Raw genomic sequence first — 19,077 nt, 5'->3', positions numbered from 1 at the left:
TGAGACAGAGAGAATGAGAGAGAGAGAGCACATGAGAGGGGGGAGGGTCAGAGGGAGAAGCAGGCTCCCTGCCGAGCAGGGAGCCTGATGCGGGACTCGATCCAGGGACTCCAGGATCATGACCTGAGCCGAAGGCAGTCGCTTAACCAACTGAGCCACCCAGGCGCCCTTAAGAATTTTTAAACATAGAAATGCAACCCAAATCAAAATGTATTTCTTAGAAATTGATTTCAACCTTTATGGGAATCTGGCCGAGGGAACCTTCTCCAACCTCTGCTTTTTGTTTTGTTTTGTTCTTTTGATTCTGAAACTCCCTTTAGGCGAAATAGTCCAGGTTAACCAGAAATCCTCAGGTGTGTCCTTAAACAGAGGCCTCAGAGGGGGACAAACTGTGAGAGGGAGACTTGTCATTTAGCCTTCTTCATCAGACTTGAAGCCGCGCTTCTGAGCCCATCTGCTGAGGTTGGATCAGCTTTGATCCTCCATTCCTTCCTTGTCCTTTTCTTTGAATTTAAAACTCCATGTTTGTCACTGTTGTCTCCATCCTCACCTTTCACTGCATTTTTTAATACTGTTTATACAACAACCTATTGTTTTGTGACTTAATCATCTTCAATCAATTTTTCCTGTGAAAACCCCCAAAATTGCTCTTAATTTCTCTCTCTCCCCTGCTTCACTTACCTAGTTTATTAGCAGGTCTTACTGTTTTTCTCTAAAACATTCTGAATCTGATGACTGCTCACCATCTTCGCCTCTGTCCCTGTGGTCCAAGTCACCATCAGCCCGCATGGATTATGGCAGCAGCTTCCCTGCTGGTCTTCCTGCTTCAAAGGCTGCCCTTCTCAGTCCTCCCTCTTTTCCAGAAAGCTGCCAGAGTGGTCTCTTCAGACTTGGATCACATTTTTTTCCCTGCTTAAAATTTTCTAATGGTTTCCCATTGTATCTAGACTTAAACCCCAAATTCTGACCATGACCAACGGAGGCTGCCTTCATCTGTTCAACTTCCCCTCTCCACCTTGAGCAGCAAGCTATAGTCTCAAGTACAACCAGCTTGTTCCCACCTCTCATTCCAGACGTTGACATTGCCTGGATCTTCGTTATTCAGATCTCCGGCCAACTTAATTCTCCCCAGCCACGGTTCCATATACAGTAGTGCATCATTCCCGCACACCCCCACTAACTCTTACTCTTCTTAAATTATCCTTTGTTTTCTCCATAGCAACTCATATCTGAATTTCTCGTTTCTTTACTTGTTCTGTATCTCCCCCATCATAATATAATCTCCATGAGAGCACGGGCTCCGTTTTGTTCATAGTGCTTGACCCAGAGTAGTTGTTCATCCAAATATTAAATCAAGTGATGCAAATAAGTGTTTTCTTTTGCTATGAGAACACCCTGGGAGAGTAACTGTATAGTTATATACCTGTATATTGGTCTCGAGAGTGTGAGCTATGGAGTCTTAAAGAATTTTCCAAAGACTTTTCCGTTGATAATTAAAAAAAAAAATAGTTTATTTTTTAGAGCAGTTTAAAACGGTTCCTAGCAAAGTTGAGCAGAAAGTACAGAGCGTTGCCAAGTACCTCTGTCTCCATGCATACACAGCCTTTCCCACTGTCTACATCCTGCACCAGTGTGGTACGTTTGTTATAATTGATTAACCTACATCGACACATCATTATCACCAAATCCATATTTTACGTTAGAGTTTACTCTTGGTGTTGTATATTTTATGGATATGTTTTATAGATTTAAAAAATGTATTATGACCTATATCTGCCATTACAGTATCATACAGGATAGTTTTACTGCCCTAAAAATCCTCTGTAATCCCTTATTCATGCCCTCCCCCACACCCAACTCTTGGCAACTTTATTTTCTCTGTAGTTTTGTCTTTTCCAGAATGAAATCTTACAGTATATAGCCTTTTCCGACTGACTTCTTTCACTTATTAATATGTATTTAAGTTTGCTCATTTCTTTTCATGACTTGATAGCTCATTTCTTTTTAGTGCTGAATATTATCCTATTGTCTGAATGGGCCACAGTTTATCTATCCACCTACTGACAGACATTTTGGTTGCTTCCAAGTTTTGGTAGTTATTGATAAAGCCGTTATAAACATCTGTTCACAGCTTTTTGTGTGGACATAGTTTTCAACTCATTTGGGTGAATATCAAGGAGGGCAATTGCTGAATCTTACCGTGAGAGTATATTTAGTTTTGTAAGAAATCACCAAACCAAATGGCGTTTCAAAACAGCTGTATCATTTTGCATTCCCACCAGCAGCGGATGCATGTTCTCTTGTTCCATTATTTTTGTCAGCATTTGGTGTTATCAGTTATCAGTGGATTTTGGCAATTCTAATAGGTGGGTAGTAGTATCTTGTTTTAATTTGCACTTCCATGACAAATGATAATGAGCATCTTTTCATATGCTTATTTGCAGCCTGTATATTGGTGAGGTGTCTGTTCAGGTCTTCTGCCCATTTCTTCAATAAAGGTGTTTGTTTTCTTGTTGTTGAGTTTTAAGAGTTCTTTGTATTTTGAATTACAGTCCTTTATTGAACATGTCTTTTGCAAATATTTTGTCCCAGTTTGCAGCTTGTCTTCTTCTTCTCATGACAGTGTCTTTCACAGAACAGTTTTTAATTTTTCTGAAGTGCAGTTTACCAATTCTTTCTTTTTTTTTTTTTTTAAAGATTTTATTTATTTATTTGAGAGAGAGAGAATGAGAGAGAGCACATGAGAGGGGGGAGGGTCAGCCGCTGAGCAGGGAGCCCGATGCGGGACTCGATCCCGGGACTCCAGGATCATGACCTGAGCCGAAGGCAGTCGCTTAACCAACTGAGCCACCCAGGCGCCCTACCAATTATTTCTTTCCTGGGTTGTGCCTTTGGTGTTGTAACCAGAGTCATCACCATGCCCAAAGTCATCTAGATTCCCTCTTATGTTATTTTCTAGGAGTTTTATGCATTTTATATTTAGATCTATGATCCATTTTGAGTTAATTTTTGTGAAAAGTGTAAAATTTGTGTCTAGATTCAATTTTTTTTTTTTTTTTTTTTTTTTGCATGCAGATGTCCAGTTGTTCGAGCACCATTTGTTGAAGGGAATATCTTTGCTCCTTTGTCAAAGATCAGTTGACTGTATTTATGTGGCTCTTTTTCTGGATTCTCTTTTTTTTCTGTCCGTTGATCTATTTGCCTGTTCTTTTGCCAATAAAACATTATCTTGATTACTGTAGTTTTATAGTAATTCTTGAAGTTGGGTAAATCAATCTTCCAACATTGTTCTTCTTCAATATTGTGTAGACTATTTTGCGTCTTTTGTCTGTCTGTATAAACTGTAGAATCAGTTTGTCAGTATCCCCAAAATAACTTGGGATTTTGATTGGGATTGCATTGAATTTATAGATCAAGTTGGGAAGAACAGACATCTTGACAATATTGAGTCTTTCTGTCCATGAACATGCAGTATCTCTCCATTCGTTTAGTTCTTTGATTTTGTTCATCAGGGGTTTTTTGTTTTCTTTTCTTTTTTCTTTTTTTAATAGGGAGAGGGAGGGAAGACAGGGAGGGGCAGAGGGACAGGGAGAGAGAGAATCTTAAGTAGGATCCATGCCCCAGTGTGGAGCCTGAAGCAGAGTTCTATCTCACAACCCTGAGATCCTGACCTGAGCCGAAATCAAGAGTTAGATGCTTAACCGACTGAACCACCCGCGTGCCCCTTTGGTTTTCTTTATGTAGATCCTTGTACATATGTTTTTACTTTGAAATTCCACTTATTCATTAGGAAAATGATTGACTTTTGTATATTAACCTTATATCCTGCAGCTATGCTGAAATTGCTTATTAATTCTAGGAGGGTTTTTTTTTGTTGATTCTTTTGGATTTTCTATAGAGACAGTCACATCATCTATGAAGAAGGACAGTTTATCTCTTCCTTCTCAGTCTGTATACCTTTAATTTTCTTTTTTTGTCTCATTGTATTAGCTGGCACTTCTAGTGTGCTATTGAAAAGGACTGATAAGAAGAGACATTCTTGCCCTGTTCCCAATCTTAGTGAGAAATCAAGGTTAAGTGTGATGTTAGCTGTAGGTATTTTGTAGATGGTCCTTATAACATTGAATAAGTTACTCTCTAGTCCTAGCTTACCGGGAGTTTTTATTATGGATTTGTGTTGGATTTTGTCAGATGTTTTTTTCTGCATCTATTGATATGATCATATGCTTTTTCTTCTTTATCCTGTTGATGTGATGGATTATATTAATTCATTTTCAAATATTGGGCCAGCCTTGCATACCTGGATAAGTTTCACTTGGTTGTTGCATATAAGTCTCTTAAGATGTGTAAAAAAGTATAGAAAATATACATTGTTGGTTTCTATTTCTAATATTTTGTTGAGTATTTTGGCATTCATGTTCTTAAATATTGATTTGTAGTTTTCTTGTAATAGATTTGTCTGGTTTTTCTATTAGGGTATTGCTGGTCTCATAGTGAATTAGGAAGTCTTCCTTCCACGTTTTTCTTCTGGAAGAGTTTTTAAAGAATGGGTATAATTTCCTCCTTAAATGGTTGGTATTATATGTTGGCTAATTGAACATAATTAAAAAAAAAAAAGGAATTCACCAGTGAACCCATCTCGGCCTGGTGCTTTCTGTTTGGGAAGGTAATTAATTTTGATTCAATTCCTTCAGTACACATAGGCCTATTTAGATTATCTATTTTTTATGTAAGTTTTTGCAGATTGAGTCTTTCAAAGAATTGGTCCATTTTTTCTTTCTTTTCTTTTTTTAAAGATTTTATTTATTTATTTGAGAGAGAGCATGAGCAGTGAGGAGGGGCAGAGGGAGAAGCAGACTCCCTGCTAAGCAGGGAGCTCAAATGCGGGGCTCTATCCCAGGACCCTGGGATCATGACCTGAACTAAAGGCAGGTGCTTAACCAACTGAGCCACCCAGGCGCCCCAAGAATTGGTCCATTTCATCTACATTATGTATGCCTACAAATTTGTAGGCATAGAGTTGTTCATAGTTTTACTTTATTTGCCTTTTAATATCCATAGGATCTATAGTGATGTTCCCTTTTTTTTTTTTACATTAAACTTTATTTTTATTGAAGTATAACATGACATACAAAAGAGTATGTAAATCAGGAGTGTAGAGCCAGCTATACTTAGTGTGTTTTTTTTATTTCTGGTATTAGTAATTTGTGTTTTTCCTGTTGTTTTTCTTAGCCTAGATAGGGGCTTATTGATTTTATTGGTCTTTTCAGAGAACCAGCTTTGTTATATTGACTTTCTCTGTTGATTTTCTGTTTTTCATTTCATTGATTTCTGTTCTAATTATTATTTTTTTTCTTTTTCTTTTAGATTTAATTTGCTCTCCTTTTTCTAATTCCCTAAGGTTGAAGCTTATATTATGGAGTTTAGATCTTTCCTTTGTAATATATGCATTCAGTGTGTTATTTTTTACTCTTCAAAGTGCTTTGGCTGCATATCACAAATTTTGATGTTGTATTTTCATTTTCATTTAGTTAAAAATACTTTAAAATTTCTCTTGATATTTCTTCTTTCACCATGGTATTTAGAAGTTCTTTAGTCTCTTAAGTATTTTGAGATATTCTAGCTGTCTTTCTGTTACTGATTTCTAGTTTATTTCCTGTATGGTCTGAGAGCAGACATTGTATGATTTCTATTCTTTGATATATATTTTTTTTTTTTTTGGGTCCCAGAATATGGTCTGTCTTGGTGAATGTTCCATATGAGCTTGAGAAGAATGTGTATTCAGCTCTTGTTGTATGAAGTAGTCTATAGATGTCAGTTATATCCAGTTGATTGATGGTATTCTTGAGTTCAACTGTGTCCTTATTGATTCTCTGCCTAATGGATCTGTCCATTTCTGATAGGAGATGTTGAAGTCTCCAGCTATAATAGTGGATTTGTCTACTTCTCCTTGCTGTTCTGTTAGATTTTGCTTCATGTAATTCGACTCTCTTATAAGGTACATACACATTAAAGATTGTGATATCTTCATAGAGGACTGACCTTTTATCATTATGTACTGCCCTTTTTGTCCTTGGTAATTTACTTGTTTTGAAGTCTGCTCTGTCTAAATTCATATAGGTACTCCAGCTTTGTTTTGATTATTGTTAGCACAGAATATCTTTCTCCACCCCTTTATTTTTAATTTATATGTGACTTTATAGTAGTGAATTTCTTTTAGACAACATATAGTTCTTGTTTTTTTTTTTTTTAGTTGTGTTTTGTTTTTTCATCCACTCTGACAATGTCTGTCTTTTAATTGGTGTGTTTACTCCTCTGACATTAAAAGTGATTATTGATATAATTGGTTTAATAACTACCTTGTAGTTACACTGATCAGTAGTATCTCATAGGTCATTGATGCCCTTTGATTTGCTATTTGTTGCCCTTGTTCTTTGTTCCGATTTTTCTCTTTGGACATCATTTCTTCAGATATTTTTTTTCTGTCAATCTCCCTCTTTTTTTATTTTTAAAGATTTATTTATTTGAGAGAGAGTGCACATGCACACAGGAGCGGGGAATGGGCAAAGGAAGAGGAGAGAGAGAATCCGAAGCTGACTCCACACTGACTGCAGAGACTAACTCAGGGCTAATCCCACAAACCATGAGATCATGACCTGAGCTGAAACCAAGAGTTAGATGCTTAACTGACTGAGCCACCCAGGTGCCCACCTGTGTCATTCTTTTTCTTCTGAGAATCAAATTATAGTTATGTTACACTGATCAGTAGTATCTCATAGATCATTGATGCCCTTTGATTTATCTGTAGTCTTTATTTCTCTGTGTACTTCATTTTTGGGTAGTTTCTATTTCCATGTATTCTAGTTCACTGATTTTTCTGCAGTGTCTAAAGTGCTATTAATCTCATTCAGTGTGATTTTTTAAATTTCAGATACATTTTTCATCTTTAGAAGCTTCCTTTAATTTATTTATATGTGTGAAAGAAGTATATGTGAAAGAAAGATATGTATACATCTTATATATATGTGTCATATCATATATGTCATATATATCTTACATTTCTCTTCTCCGTTACTTTTTTTATAAGATTTTAGTTTTTATTTAAAGGTTTTATTTATTTATTTGAGAGAGCAACAGAGAGAGTGATAGAGAGCACAAGTGGGGAGGAGAGGGAGAAGCAGGCTCCCCGCTGAGCAGGGAGCCCAACGCAGGCCTCGATCCCAGGACCCTGGGATCATGACCTGAGCTGAAGGCAGATGCTTAACCGACTAAGCCTCCCAGGTGCCCCAGATTTTACTTTTTCAAAAGATTTATTTTTGAGAGGGAGGGGGAGAGAGAGCACGAGGAGGGGGAGGGTCAGAAGGAGAGGGAGAGAAGTGGACTCCCCACTGAGTATGCAGCCTGATGTGGGGCTTGATCCCACGATCATGACCTAGCCGAAACTAAGAGTTGGATGCTTAACTGACTGAACCACCCAGGTCCCGCTATAACATTTCATTTTTAAGTAATCTCTATACCCAACATGGAGCTCAAACTTATAACCCTGAGATCAAGAGTCATAAGCTCTGCCAACTGAGCCAGCCAGGCACCCCTCTTCTCTGTTACTTCTCAAGTGGATGCTGGATATTGTGAATTTTATTGGGTATCTGATTGTGTTAAATTCTTTTGAATAGTGTTGGACTTTGCTCTAATGACTAAACTATTTGGAATAACTTGGGTACTTTTGAGGCTTGCTTTTAAGCTATTAAGTGGATCTAGGGCAGCCTTTGATGTAGAACTAGTTTAGCTCTACTACTAATGCTTTTCCAAGGACTCTATCCATTATCTCATGTAGTAGGAGCCATTCTGACTGCTGAGAACACAAAATATCCCCAGCCCTGTGTGAGCTCTGAGATTTGTTCAGCCTATTGTTTGCTGATGCTTCTTTTCCTGCCCTTGGGAAGTTTTCATTTCCACCTACACACATTAGTGCTCAGCCATAGACTTGGAAGGAACCCTTCTACAGATGTCTGCTTGTTTTCTCTCTGTATGGGTTCTCCTATTCCAGTATTCTGTCTTACAATCCTTGTTGCCTGGCTTTCCTAAACTCCAGTCTCTGTCTTCACAATTCCACAAGAAGGAAAACTGAAAACTCTGGGTTCTGCCTGACTCCCCCCCACCCCCCTCTACTCTGGCTTTGAAACTGTTCCAGGTTTGTAAGCTAGGGCAATTTTAGGCCTCACCTATTTTGTTTTTCGATCTTTGGGATTGTATCTTGCTCTCTTTTCCAGTGTCAGAAATGTTTGTTTCCTATTGTTTTGGTCCATTTTTATAGTTGTTTAAGGTAGGAGGGCAAACCTTGTCACTGGTACTCCGGAATGTCCAGAAGCAGGAGACCTTCAGTTGACATTTTGCATTTCCATTATTTTGTTTAGAAGTTAATTTTGCTGCCCTGTAAGGGGTGTGGTGCTTTTGCCGTTTAGTTTAAATCGTTATGAGTGTTGGTATCTTGGTAAGAAGCCTCTGTTACCTGTGTAGGAAATCACCCAGTGCTGGGGAATAGTACTGTTCCACTCTCTTCTTTGTAATAGAGGAAGTGATGTCCTAAGCAGAGGTGATAGAGATGTTGCCTGACGTGTGGCATCATTTCTTAGAGTACGCAACAACTTGGCCATTGGTTTTTCTTCCACTGTGTGTGGTTTTAGGCTTTTTCTTCAGCTGATGAATTCATTACCTACTCCATTCTTGGGCTGTGAATCCATAGGCTTGAATTCTGACCTGAGTGCCAAAACATTGCCAACTGCTGAGTTGGTTGGTTTTTTGCCTGGAAAAGTTGTTAGGGCAAAATTGATACTTTGATTGGGGAGAGAAAGAGGCAGATTTTCAGATGAAAGCTGTTCCACCCCAAATAGTTTAAAAAAATTTTGGCTTATTATCTAAAGGCATGGGTAGAATTTGATATATCATGAGAATGAGAAAGAAGCTCATAAATAGTAAACTTAGTGATGAGTGGGCATCATAAGACCACACCTAAGTAGGGTGACCATGTATCCTGTTTGCTAAAGACAGCCCTGAACACCTGTTGTCTTGGAATAATTAACATCCCCTTTTGCTCTTGGAAGTGTCATGGTTTTGATGTCCCTCTCTCTATACTTATATACACACAAAGTCATCCTAGTTGTAAAGAATGGTTTAAAGAATACAGAGCAGGTGTTAATTCCCTGGTTATTGTCCTTGAATGATGGATTTACTGTTTACTTTGTATTTTTGTTGAATAGTTTATAGTGACTAATAAATGTGTGTGTGTGTGGTTTTATTTTTTTTAATTTTTGGTATTTTTCCTATAGATGATCTCAATGCCACCCACCAACACTGTGTTTTGGCTGGTTTACCACCTCGGTTTAGTTCCACCCACCGAGTGGCAGAGGTAAGTGTTAATAAAAATGTGATTCAAACTTAATTGGATGTGACAGCAGTGGTTGAATGAGCAATTTTGCATAGAGTTTTGGAAGAGTATTTGATAGGAAAATTGCTTCCATCGAACTTGATGTTAGCCTTTATTTACTTGCTTTATTAGCTTTGAGTTGTGTGGGATACAGTTTTAAAAAGTGTGTTCATAGCATGGGATTAGTATATTTTGCTTCTTTGGGGATTCTGTTTCTTGGAGAAGGTAAAATGCTATTGGCAGGTGTTGCTAGCTAGAGATTGTCTAAGGGGTTTTTATCTGTCAAGGTCAAGGACAGGAGATGGCCAGAAGGAAGTGGGGAGGGGGCGCCTGGGTGGCTCAGTCGTTAACTGTCTGCCTTCGGCTCAGGTCATGATCCCAGGGTCCTGGGATCGAGCCTCTCATTGGGCTCCCTGCTCGGTGGGAAGCCTGCTTCTCCCTCTCCCACTCCCCCTGCTTGTGTTTCCTCTCTTGCTCTGTTTCTCTCTGTCAAATAAATAAAATCTTTAAAAAAAAAAAAAAAGGAAATGGGGAGGGTTTGTGTGCTTGTGCATGTGTTAGCTGTGACCAGGCTCTGGTGGTTGAGAATTTACATTTCCCTTAACTTTTGGGTCAGACTTCTGGGCATGTGAATGTAAATTAAGGAGAGAGTTACAGTGGTGCCCAGTAATTTCTGAGCTCCCCAGTTGAGTTCATAACCCAGACTTTAGTGCTAAATTCTGCCACCACTTGCGGTGGCTGATGGTCAGCTGATTAGACCAGTTCAGAATGGAAACTTAGGAGGTGGGAAAAACTCCTAGTAGTCACCCTGCGGTACTGTGTGATCAGTTAAGGAAGGTTCCAGAGAGCAGGGGAATAATCATGAGAAGGCCTACAAGTTGACTTCATATCCAAGCTTGTTATCTGTGCTTTGTTTTGTAGATTGACTTTCCATCGTGCCACAGGGGGACCAGGGTGGGAAGTTGGGCAGAAGGGATACAACAAAGTGGCAGGGGAACACAAGCACAAGTCCTTCTCAGTCCCGAGACTGAGTCTGTAAAGCAGTAGCATGTTGTATGGTAATTAAGTGGCTTTTCTCGTGGACTGGTCATGTTGCTGTGGGCCAGAGAGGGCCTGAGTATCTATTAAATCAAGATGCCGTCCAGCCCATGAAACATGCCTTCGTCCCTTTCTCCTCATGTCCCTTGCCCCCTCTCTTCCATTCGCTCATCCATATATTTGAGTGCCTGTCACATGTCCAGTGGCAAGATGGGCTTGAGAGAGCCATCAACATCATCCCTAGTACATCTGTGGCCACTCCCTTTGTTGAACTTCCATTTTAGTTGGGGAGACAGATCCCAAACAAATAAACACACGGATAATTATCTGAGAGACCTGAAAGTAAGTTCTGTTAGGCAGTCGGGAAGGAAGGACTGACTGAGTAGAGGGAGGAATAGAAGGAGGAATGTGTGTATGGACAAACAAATGAACTCTTTATTGGATGCTTTCGCTGTGCCAGGCTCTTGGCTGACTCTCAAGCCTGGGTGATTTGGGGATGACATTGCTATTAATAGAAACAGCAGTTGAAGACATTGGGGGAAGACAGTAGTTCATTCAGTTTTGAACAGGCTGAGTTGGAGCTGACCAGTGGAGCGGTCTGGCAGATAAAGGCAAACAAGGGACTAAAGCTCTCCTCCTCCCCGTCCTGCAGTAGGACATGCCTACACAGAAGCCGTCCAAAGGGGCCCTCCAGAATACAGTTTGAACAGTACCCCTGTGCCCTGATTTCCTTTTTTTCCAGGTGGACCAATTTTATGAGGATAGCGGTGCTTTCACAATATCCTGAGGTTCAGCATTTTCTGCTTTAATCACAGCTGTATTTGTGTCCTCTAAGTTTTAGGCAACATTGTGAGCATTAATTAACTTTTAAATAAAGAAGTGGGTTTGTGTAGTGATGCTCTTGGGAGAAACACATTATCTAAAATCTATGTCTTTTATAGTCTCTGTACTTGAGTTCAAGCTACTAATTAGACACTTCCACTGTGAATGATGTAACAATCTTGCTTTCTATATTATAGATCAGGGTCAGCAAACTGTGGCCCATGGGCTAGCCAGCTGTTTTAATAAAAAAATTTTAATTGAAACACAGCCACACTCATTTGATTCCATATAGTTTATGGCTGCTTTGGAGTTACAAAGGCAAAGCTGCAGAGTCGCAACAAGACCTTAAGGCCTGCAAGCCTAAAATACTTACTATCTGGCCTTTTAAGAAAAAGTTAGCTGACTTTGTTTTATGTGATCTTATGTATACAGGCTTTAATAATCACCTTAAAGTAAAAAGTAATTTTTGAAACATCACCATTTTAAGGTAACTTTTTATTTCTATGGAAAGTCAAAAATGATAATGTTCAGTGTTGGTAAAGTTATGGTGAAACAGGTATATTCATATACTTCTGGAAGTTTTTCTAATTGGTATACTTTTTGGAAAGCTATATGGGGATGTATATAAAGTACCATAAAAATATCTTTGATCTGATAACACTGTTTTTGGGAGTCAAACCTAGGAGACACTTCAAAGAAAGATAACACACACACATATAAAAATGTTTAGAGTGACTAAGAGTAGTGAAGAGCTGGAGAGAACTTTAGTGCCTCTGTAGTACATGACTAGTTAATTAAAATCACCTCAGTGAGCAACCATTGAAAATACTTACTTTGAGTACTTACGTACAGAGAAAAACGGAATAGACACTGATGTGTACATTCTGATCACAGCCGTGTGGAAAAACAAAGAATCATGTGCAATAAAAATAATTAAAATAAGGTAAGGTGACAGGATTATTATTTTATCTTACTTAAAAATTTTTATTTCATGTCGTATTGTTGTCAGTAATAAAAGAGGGAAAAGATTTTTTTTTTCTAACATGAAAGTTACATTATTATTTCCCTCAAGAGAAGAGATGGAAAAAATCCATGCAGTGTTGTAGCCCTCACTTATTTTATAAATGTCCTCTCCTTCATACAGAATTAACGTGGCATGTCTTATCTGTGCCACACAAAATGATTTGCTGTTTTCTGTCCATTCAAAATATGTCAGAAACAGATTGTCTTAAGGAAGTGATGTTCTGAATTTCATTTTAGTTAATCAGAGAAGAAATCTATTTAGTTTTTCGGTTACATGTGACTAGATTATGTCTGACAGCTCTCGACTTTTATTGGATTTTTTTCTTCTGGTTGGAAAAGAAGAAATCTGTTTTTTTAATTTAAATTTTATGAATTTTATATATAATTATATTATGAATAGGTAGTTACTCAAATGATTCAAAATTCAGAAAGTACCCAAGAATAAATAGTTTAAAGTCTCTTCCTCCTAAAGCCAACCAGCTCCTCCTCCCCAGAGGCAACTAGTGTTATCAGCTTCTTGTTATCCTTTCTGTGATACTTAATACATATATGAGCAAATATGTGTTTAATTAAAAACATTTTTTATACAAATGGTAGCCTACTCTACATACCATTCTGCACTTTTGTTTTAGTAAGCCTTGGTGATAACTTATCAATATGTAATTCATACTTTGGAGTAGGCAGTGGTTTTTTTAGATATGACACCAAAAGCACAAACAACCAAAGAAAAAGTAGGTAAATCGGACTTCAACAAAATGAAAAACTGTTATGCTTCAGGGGCACCTGGGTGGTGCATTGGGTTGAATGTCCAACTCTTGGTTTCGGCTCAGGTCATGATCTCAGGGTCATGAGATTGAGCCCCATGTCGGGCTCTGCACTCAGCATGGAGTCTGCTGGAGATTCTCTCTCTCTCTCTCTCCCCCCATGCTCTCTCTCCTCTCTCTACAATAAATAGGGGCACCTGGGTGGCACAGTCAGTTAAGCATCTGACTCTTGGTTTTAGCTCAGGTTGCAATGTCAGGGTCGTGAGATCAAGCCCCATCTTGGGCTCCATGCTCAGCACTGAGTCTGCTTAAGACTCTCTCTGTCCCTCCCCACTGTTCTCTGTCTTTCTCTCTCTCAAATCAATCAATCAATCTTTAAAAAACAAACAAACATACAAATAAATGAATCTTAAAAAAAAAAAAAACCGGGGCGCCTGGATGGCTCAGTCGGTTAAGCGTCTGCCTTTGGCTCAGGTCATGATCCCAGGGTCCTGGGATCGAGCCCCACGTCGGGCTCCCTGCCCAGCGGGAAGCCTGCTTCTCCCTCTCCCACTCTCCGTGCTTGTGTTCCCTCTCTCGCTGTGTCTCTCTCTGTCAAATAAATAAACAAAATCTTAAAAAAAAAAAAAATTAAAAAAAAAAAAACCAACCCTATTATGCTTCAAAAGGTTCCATCAAGAAAGTGGAAAGAGAACTTATAGAATGCGAGAACGTATTTCACATCACTTATGTCACAGGGTACTTGTGTCTAGAGTATATAAATAACTCTTACAACCCAATAATTAAAAAGATAAATAATCCAATTTTTTTAAATGACAAAAGATCTGAAGAGACATGTCTGCAAAGAAGATGCACAAGTGGCCAATAAACACATGAAAAGATGTTGAACATCATTAGTCAACAGGGAAATGCAAAGCAAAGCCATATTGAGTTATCACTTCACACCCACTAGAATGGCTACAGTGACAAGTATTGGTGAAGATATGCAGAAATTAGAACCCTCCTGCACTGCTGGAGGGAATATAAAATGGTTCAGCCACTTTGGGGGACGGGCTGACCTTTCCTCAGAATTTTAAATACAGTTACCTCAGGAGCCAGCAATTCTATACCGGAGAGAGATGAAAACTCGTACGTGAATGTTCTTAGCAGCTTGACTCATAATAGGCAAAAAGTGGGAGCAATCCAGATAATGAATGGAAAAGCGAAAGCGGTATTTCCATACAATCAAATATTATTTGGCAGTAAAAGGGAAGGAATTACTGACAGGTGCTACAACATGGATGAACCTTGAACTGTCATGCTCAGGGAAAGAAGCCAGTCACAAAAGATCACCTATCGTATGATTTTATTTTTAGGAGCGGTCCCGCATAGTCAGACCTGTGGTCACAGGAAATAGACTGGTGGTTGTCTGGAGCTGGGCAGGTTGGCAGGAAGGGGGCAGCAGGTGACTGCTAAGGGGTGCCATTTGTTTTGGGGAGGTGACCAAAATGTTCTAAAGTTAACTGTGGTGACGGTGGCATAACTCTGTGAATATACTATAAACTAATGAATTGTATGTTTTCACGGTGTGACTTTTGTGACATGTGAATTATGTCTCAATAAAGTTGTTACCCGTCCCTGCCAAAAAACAAAAACAAACAAAAAAACGGGCCTTATTATAGGTTCTGTACAACGGATAAAACTCTGAACACCCAGGAAAAAAAAGTTCCCTCACCCCTCCCCCGCCTTTTTTTTTTTTGCCTGCCAGTATGGCTTCGCTGTAGTTTATTTAACAAGTCCCCTATTGATGGGAAATTTAGGTTATTTCCAGTCTTTTCAATAAATGGCATTGTGATTAGTAACCTCTTACATAGGTCACTCAATACTTGGGAAAGTAAAGGTGTGAGTAGAGCATGTTTATAGATAGATCGTCATTTTAAAAGAGGTTGCAGGAGTGGCTCCAGGACAAAAGTGAGTGGTGATTCAGCTTTGCTTTCTGTTCTTTTCTTTGTAGCAAATTGGAGCTGCCTGCTCTTGTGCTCCTAGCACTCTGAGATCTTCATATACACATTAGTCAGGCTTCGGTATTTGGCACTGTAACTTTGTTTTTCCCAGGCTTATCCGTGACACATTGTGTAACATGGCAGTAACCATAGAAAGAATTTTTGTACCAGGGCATTAGCCTTCAAGGTTATTTCTGAGGGATCTGTTTAAATTATGTATGTTGGAAGAGAAATACTTTAGGGATACATTTTCCTCATTGGGTCGAACGGGTATTTATAGCTTGCTTTTTATCATTCTAGGAAAACATGTTGTCATCAAAACCAATGGATGCACACTCCGTCTGCATCCTTTTCTTTTCTGACATACATCATTCAAAGGAGGGGTTGTCCATTTGACCTCTGTTTTGCTCCCAGAGACAAAGAGAAGGATGAACTAGTTATCTGTGCCCTTGCCAATACCAAGGCACTAAGTTATGCCTTTGAACATGCCTTGAGGGCATGAGCCACATATTCTCCATTATTTGAAGAACGTACTCCGCCAAGGACCGCAGCTGCTTGGTTTTTGCAGAAAAGGAAAATGAGTTCTTTGCCCTGTGTTTATAACTTCAATTTTTTTTTTTTTTTTTCCCCGCCGTTACTATTCCCTTTTGTGGGCTGTTGATTCGATCAGTCTGGTTACCTTTCTTTCCCATTGTTAGATTCAGGGTACTTAATAACAAAGTCAGTATTTTTGACTTCTTGGTTGATTAGTTATTCATCCAAAAACTACTTACTAAGTTTCTTTTACATTTAGGACTTGGTTCTAGATACTGCAGTATCTGTAGAAAAAATTCATGTAATAAAATGGTGTGTGTGTATGTATATACATGTGTATATATACATATAAGTATGTACATGGTTTTAGCCTCAGAGAGCCTATGGTTTAGTGATATAAGGCCCACATCATAAAAGAAAATCAACAAGGAGAGTGGCCCAAGTGAGGCTAAGCACAGAGCCCAGGGAGCAGGCCACTATAGTGATTCTTAAGTTGAATATGGACTGAGCTGTGGGGGCAACAGGTGAATGTATGGAGAAGGGACAAATGTGAACATCCCCAGGAAGCATTGTATGGTAAACTTGGATTTTGCTTACAGTCTTGATTGCTGGTTCTGTCTCTGCAGTGCTCGACCGGAACCTTGGATTATATCTTAGAGCGCTGCCAGCTGGCTCTGCAGAATGTCCGTAATGAGGTGGACAATGGTGATGTTTCTTTGAAATCCTTTGAGCCTGCAGTTCTGAAACAAGGAGAAGAAATCCACAACGAGGTGAGACTTTTCAAGAACTGGGAAGCTACTTGCGAGCTAACAAGTTGATCTGCCATAATTTCATATGGGTATGAGCCCTGAAATTCCTCAGTGAGAGGCAAAGAACAGTTTAATTACCTACAACGACAGCAGTAGCCAGAGTATCTGCATTTTTGTGCCAGTTCTGTAAGCCTCTCTCTGCAGGACAATGCAAAGTGGGCCCATAATGTGGACGCGTGCAGGGCTTGTGTCATAGGAGAGGAACTTGAGCCAAGGGAAGCTGAATCTTTTATAATAGGTAGTGAGCATGCCTGACCTTTGCTCCAAACCAGACACCGTCTTTATCCTCCAAGGCTGTTAGCATTCCTGCCCTTTGTTCTGGAGGAGAAACTATATCTTCCAAGGTTGTTTACGCTACCAAACATTCTTGCAGTAGGAGGCTGAGGTGGAGGGAAGTCCGTGCCTTGCTCACAAGACATGCAGAAGCATGAGACTCATGAAGAGTAGTCTTCCCGCAAAGACCAGTGGGATCATGGGTGGGCCCTAAGAGCAAGTGTCAGTGCCTTGCTTGTTATTTACAAAATGAGGTGCAGTTCTGCAGTCAGACCAGCAGGATCCCACCATCCAGGGTTTCACAAACTTTGCTGCTCTCAGTAACACCCTTTCCGCTGTTCCTTTATCTTTGGACCATCCATGTTGTGGTCTATTTAAGGCTTCTAAAAATTCCGCTCATTTGTTTAAAAAGATTTATTTATTTATTATTTTAGAGGCAAGAAAGAGCGGGTAGAGGGAGAGAGAGAGAATCCCAAGTGGACTCCCCGCTGAGCACAGAGCCCGACTTGGGGATCGATCCCATGACCCCGAGATCATGACCCGAGCCAAAATCAAGAGTCAAATGCTGAACTGACTGAGCTACCCAGGCGCCCCGTAACTCAGCTCATTTTTTAGGTAAATACATTTCTTTGAAAAGGAGGCTTTGCATTACCACTGTAAGTAGAAGCCAGCATCACCAGGCAAAAGAGAAAGGAACCAGGGAAATCTCGCCATTGAAAACAGAGCAGTGTTACCACCTTCCAGCAGGTGCTTTTGCTGGGAGGAGGCTCTGAGCCTCAAGTCTCCGTTATCCATGGGAGAAGGGAGATTTGCATACAACTTCATGCATTTTCTAACAGACATTGAATGTTATACTTCAAATGGGTGAATTTTGTCATGGGTAAATTATACCTCAAAACAAAAAACATTAAAAGGAAAAAAGGAGATTCCCAAGGGCTAGAGAACTGTTGAAGGTTATCACCAACCTGCGACTTTCTCTTTGCTAGAATTGGAAGGATTGATGGAGAATTTGGAATATAAAAATGTTCTCTTTCGTCCTTTCAACAAGTAATGACTGACCTTGTGTCTGGTATCTTCTGTGTGCTTTAAGATATACTGGTAAGTAAAACAGTCGTTCTAGTGTAGGGAGATGACAAGTAATAAACTTAGTGCATCTGTTCATCTGGTAGTATGTTAGATTGAGAGAGCTAGAAAACATTCCCACTGAGAAGATGTGCCGCAGGCAGGGGCTTAAAGGACATGAGGAGTGAGCCATGTAGATATCTGGGGAACAGCATTTGGGCAGAGGGAGAAGCCACCGCAAAATCTGTGATGTGGGAGAATGCCTGGTGTTTCCAGACTAGGTAAGGGACAGTCTACCATTGTGACTTGAATGGCAGGAGTGGGGCTGTGAGTTAGAGGACATGAGGTCACAGAGGTGGTATTAGGGGACTGGAAGGCAGCAGATCGTATCAGTCCTTGGAGGTCCCTATAAGGACAACCACTTTCCCGTTTACTCAGAGGGAAATGGGGAGCCACTGAGGGGTTTGGAGCAGAGGAGAAACAGTGTCTGCTTCCACAATATCATAAAATGTCTTTAAAGAGATATTTAGGATCTTATGAACTGCTCCACACTTTGTGAAACATTGCCATAATCTCTAGAACCAAAGGCAAAGGAATTCTTCCTTATGAGCAACACTTCTGATGCTCATAAGCTGCACTCAGGACTGACTTTCTTCCCTTCATTGTGCCTGATAAGTGTCCCATTTTTTTCTCCTCTCTGTCCTTGCTAGAGACATTGTTGATAGCTAGAACTTCAAGAGACGTAAGCGTTTATGGGCCTGGTGACCTCACTGAAATTAGACTTGGGAGCAAAGTTATGTCTTTCTCCATATTTGTAGTAAAGAAATTCTAATCTGGAAATGTAAGTCTTTTCCTTCTCTACAAACCTTGCAATGTTAGGATTCAGGCTAGTAGAATGGGTGTCCCCTTTAACACTTACCGGGGCTATTTTTGCCCCCTGTCCTTCTGGTCTTCTTCTCTGACTGACTGAGATGTTTTGTTATCATCAACTGGTGGGGGCGGTCTGTAGCAATCACCCTGTTTATCTAACAGAATATTGTCATCTGAACCCATTAGTCTCAGAAAGTGACTGGCTGCTTTTGTCATTGTATACGTTAGCAAAGCGGGATAGAGCTATATCAGAAGCCTTAGCCCCTTGAGACTGGTCGAGGGTTGAAGGGAGAGAGAGAGATCTTGCATCTGAATAGCGTGCGTGCTCACCTTGTCCATCCCCCCAGTCTTTGATTCTTCAAGGCCATCCCCTTAAAGAATGAATTCCATATGTCAAGGCATATCGGCAGATACTACTCTTCGGCCATACATGCTGGCCTGGGATGGAGCCCTGGTATGCTGCCTTTCCACTGGGT

General features: G+C 39.8%; 1 protein-coding gene across 4 annotated transcripts in view; it reads left to right on the top strand.

Moving 5' to 3' along the window:
- Positions 1-19,077, top strand: part of FTO (FTO alpha-ketoglutarate dependent dioxygenase) — a 373,561-nt gene that overhangs the window by 147,857 nt on the left and 206,627 nt on the right. For all 4 annotated transcript variants that reach the window (XM_006732590.3, XM_031027338.2, XM_081806585.1 and 1 more), the window contains 2 exons: positions 9,327-9,406; positions 16,214-16,357. In XM_006732590.3, the coding sequence (XP_006732653.2) occupies positions 9,327-9,406; positions 16,214-16,357 (224 nt within the window). The remainder of the gene's footprint in view (positions 1-9,326; positions 9,407-16,213; positions 16,358-19,077) is intronic.

The sequence above is a fragment of the Leptonychotes weddellii genome, chromosome 16 (assembly GCF_054177405.1).
Source record: "Leptonychotes weddellii isolate Sample4059 chromosome 16, ASM5417740v2, whole genome shotgun sequence".
NCBI lineage: Eukaryota > Metazoa > Chordata > Mammalia > Carnivora > Phocidae > Leptonychotes > Leptonychotes weddellii.
This window is presented reverse-complemented; position numbering and strand designations above follow the sequence as displayed.